The sequence below is a fragment of the Myotis brandtii genome, unplaced genomic scaffold, assembly GCF_000412655.1.
Source record: "Myotis brandtii unplaced genomic scaffold, ASM41265v1 scaffold133, whole genome shotgun sequence".
NCBI lineage: Eukaryota > Metazoa > Chordata > Mammalia > Chiroptera > Vespertilionidae > Myotis > Myotis brandtii.
The window spans coordinates 3,795,616-3,799,379 of record NW_005354718.1 but is presented as its reverse complement, the minus strand read 5'-3'; the positions used below and the strand labels follow the sequence as shown (position 1 = coordinate 3,799,379).

The window sequence follows — 3,764 nt, the reverse complement described above, 5'->3', positions numbered from 1 at the left end:
AGGGCAGAGGGTGGGGTGGGAACTGGGTGGAGGGGAGCTATGGGGGGAAAAAAGAGGAACAACTAATAATCTGAACAATAAAGATTTATTTTAAAAAAATAAATAAATAAAAAGGCAAGGAAAATGTAAAAAAAAAAAAAAGAGTTCATAACTACCAATCAGAAAGGATATATGCACCCCTATGTTCATAGTAGCACAATTTACAATAGCTAAGATTTGGAAACAGCCTAACTGCCCATCAGCAGATGAGTGGATTAAAAAAACTAGTACATCTATACAAAGGAATACTACACTGCTGTAAAAGAAAGAAAGAACTCTTACCATTTGCACCAGCATGGATGGATCTGGAGAGCATTGTGCTAAGCAAAATAAGCCAGGCAGAGAAAAACAAATATCACATGATCTCACTCATTTGTGGAATATAATAAACAACATAAACTGATGAACAAAAGTAGAGACAGAGACAGTGAAGCATCAAACAGACCATCCAACCAAAGGAATTGTATGCATGCATATGAGCATAACCAATGGACACAGACAATAGGGGGGTGAGGGCATGTTTGGGGGGTGGGAAAGGCTGGGGAGAGGTCAATGTGGGAAAAAGGAGACTTAGGTAATACTTTAAAAAATAAAGAATTTTTTAAAAAGTTCATAACTAATGGGGATGTTGTGAAAAATAAATGAGACATAATCCATGTAAAGAAGAAAAAAAAAGAGCTAGGGCCCTGAGGTAGGAACACAGTCACCATGTTCAAGGCACAGCAAGAAGGCAGCATGGTTGGTATGGAGCAAGTGAAAAGCCAGATCAAAAAAGGGCTATGAATGAGCTAAGATTATATTTTATGTGTGATGGGAAACCATTGGAGTGTTTTGAACAGGGGAGTGATCTGATCTGATTTACATTTTTAAAAGAACCCTCTGGTTCTGCTGTATGATGCATACACATATAATAATGAAACACCCTTGTGGAAGCAGGAACTAGTTTATTGAACTAGTTCAGATATGACTTGGATTAGGTTAATAATGGAGGTAGAAAGAGGTGATCAACTTAGGATATATTTAGAAGGCAAAACCTGTGAGACTAGCTGATAAATTAGAATGTGGAGTGTGAGGGAATCAGAGAAATCAGTGGCAACACCTAGTTTTTTATTTGAGCAACAAGGATGGTGATTCCAGCCCTGGCTGTTGTGGCTCTGGTTAGAGTGTTGGCCCATGCACCAAATGGTTGCAGGTTTGATTCCCAGTCAAGGGCACATATCTGGGTTGCAGGTTGCTCCCAGGTAGGGGAGCATGCAGGAGGCAACTAGTCGGTATGAGATCTCACATAGATATTTCTCTCCTTCCCTCCCTCTTTTCTCTTTGAAAAAGCAATGTGAAAAATATATTTCTGGTCAGGATTAACAAAACAGACAAACAAAAAAGAATGGTGATTCGATGGGAATATGGGTGGAATCTTACTCCTTGTACTTTTAAAATTCCCCTCCCTCCCAAAACTACTTTTTTAGGCACATGTGCTCTATCATATAGGCAGTTAATCTGGAAGAATTTGACTTTTTCTTTTCTTCTTTTTAAAAAAATATTTTTATTTATTTTAGAGAGTGAGGAAGGGAGAGGGAAAGAGAGAAACATTGATGTGATAGAGAAACATCAATTGGTTGTCCTGTATGTTCCCCGACCAGGAGTGGAACCCGCAACCTGGGTGGGTGTGTGCCCTGACTAGGAATCGAATCTGTGACCCTTCAGTGCACGGGATGATGCTCCCACCAACTGAGCCACACCAGTCAGGGCAGAATTTGACTTCTTCATATAGCCATTTATCAAGGGAAGAACGCCACAAATTCAGCTTTTTAGCTTGACTTTGTGCCAATGGCTTTAATAAGTTTTCAATATCTCTTTTCAGTGAGAATGCAGAAGCTCTTGCTGAGCTTTTGACCCTGGCACGATGGATACCAACTGTTCTGGCAAGAATATCAGGTTATAATATAAAACATGCTAAAGGTTTGCTTAAAATTATCTTTTACTTAGCTATTGGGATTTAAGTATCAGAATCTATAAATTTTCTAAGAAAAATGTACTTATTGCTCTTAAGATATAGTTTAAAAGTCTATATTTGTTAAGTATCAGAAAATAGAGGTTTTTAAAGCCCTAAGTTTAGTTTTAATCACTTTACTTGATTTAATAATTTTTTTTATACTGGGAGGCAGGATAGACAGTGATTAATCTGGGTTGGGTTTGAATCTTATATCCATCATTTACTGTTCATATGATCGTGGACAAGTTACTTACCCTCAACTTTCTAATTTATAAAGTGGGAATAATAATATTACCTATCTCATTGATTAAAGTGTTGAGTTATCCTATGGAAAGTAGAGCTGTAAATACTATATGTGTTAGCCATTACTATTACTAGTATTATTAATGTTATATTAATAGTAATTACAAAAACAACATTTTAAAACTGTTCTCTCATTTATATATATATTTACAGTTGGAGATAAGACTACCTAAAGACTGAGAAATAAACAATTCAGACAGATTAAGGAGAGAAATCAAAATTTGAAGAGTGATTAATATAGGCATTGAGTTTCCTGGGTTTCCCCCCCTCCCCCTCCTTTATTTTCTAGCTTTGACCCCAAATCACAGAACTTTGTAACAGACATGACCAGCAACAAATTCAAGAGAGGTGCTCTCTGGCTATAGCACCAGGCAAAGAAGCCCCTGGAGAATGTAAAGGAAATTCCTTTTGTGGTTCCCCCTACCTCTTCTGACCCTCTCCTGAGGCTAGCCCCAGTCATAGAGCTGCACTGCCATGTAGATGCCTAAATTCATAAGAGAAAGCCAATCCCTCCAGCCAGAGGAATTAGAAAAAGGAGACCCCTGTGTTCCAAAGAATGCAGAGTGAATCCTCAATTATTTTTTTCTCTTTTATCTCAGTTTTACCCCAAAAGGTAGCTGATAGCACAGGGGACTAAAACTGAGAGAAACTTATCATTTTGACCAAAGGAACTAGGAAAAAGGGTCCTTTGGAGCTAGAGATTAAGGGGGAAATTCCAGAGAGGAAGCGCTATAGAAGGGCAATCTATTTTTTAGATCAACACAAGTCCTGGGCTCCCTTCCAAGCTGTACATTGTGCAGAACAGGGCCCAAGAAGCCTAGCAACAGCTTTGTGATCGAAGCTACATTAAATCACCATTCAAGCCCCAGACTAATCCCTGAGTAGTTTGTATCCTGGCACACCCAAACAGTATAACGAAGGTGCTGAAAACTAACACTGGAACCAACCACATACAATGCAACAGAACTTGTTAAACCTAATTGGGTTGATTACCCACCAAAACAAAGTAAATTTTTCTAGAGAATTTTAACAGGAGCCATAACTGTACAATGTAATATTCAAGATACAATCCAAAATTACTCAATATACAAAGAACCTGACCATCATTCAACAATCAAATGCCAATCCTTAGATGTTTTAATATTGAAATTTTCAGGCAAAAAGTTTAAAGCAGCCGTATAATCATGAAACATAGGTAAAGGTGAACATTCTTGAAATGAATGGAAAGATAGGAGTTGTCAGCAGAAAAAAACTAAAACTAAAAAAATCTAAATGGAAATAATAGAATTGAAAAAAAAACCCACTATACTAATAAAAGGGTAATATGCTAATTAACTGGGAGACCTTCAGGACAAAGCCATGGTGGCGGGGCCCAGGCAGAGGCGGTTAGGGGCGATCAGGCCAGGAGGGGAGGGCAGTTGGGCATGAG

General features: G+C 38.2%; 1 protein-coding gene across 6 annotated transcripts in view; it reads left to right on the top strand.

Moving 5' to 3' along the window:
- The window catches only part of UBR1 (ubiquitin protein ligase E3 component n-recognin 1), a 160,521-nt gene that overhangs the window by 101,943 nt on the left and 54,814 nt on the right, over window positions 1–3,764 (top strand). For 5 of the 6 annotated variants that reach the window (XR_001360937.1, XM_005860317.2, XM_014534846.1 and 2 more), the window contains one exon: window positions 1,901–1,998. Coding sequence is in view for 5 of the 6 variants with exons in the window: in XM_005860317.2 (XP_005860379.1) it covers window positions 1,901–1,998 (98 nt within the window). In the remaining variant the exon portion in view is untranslated. The remainder of the gene's footprint in view (window positions 1–1,900; window positions 1,999–3,764) is intronic. The other variant, XM_014534847.1, reaches the window with a different exon arrangement.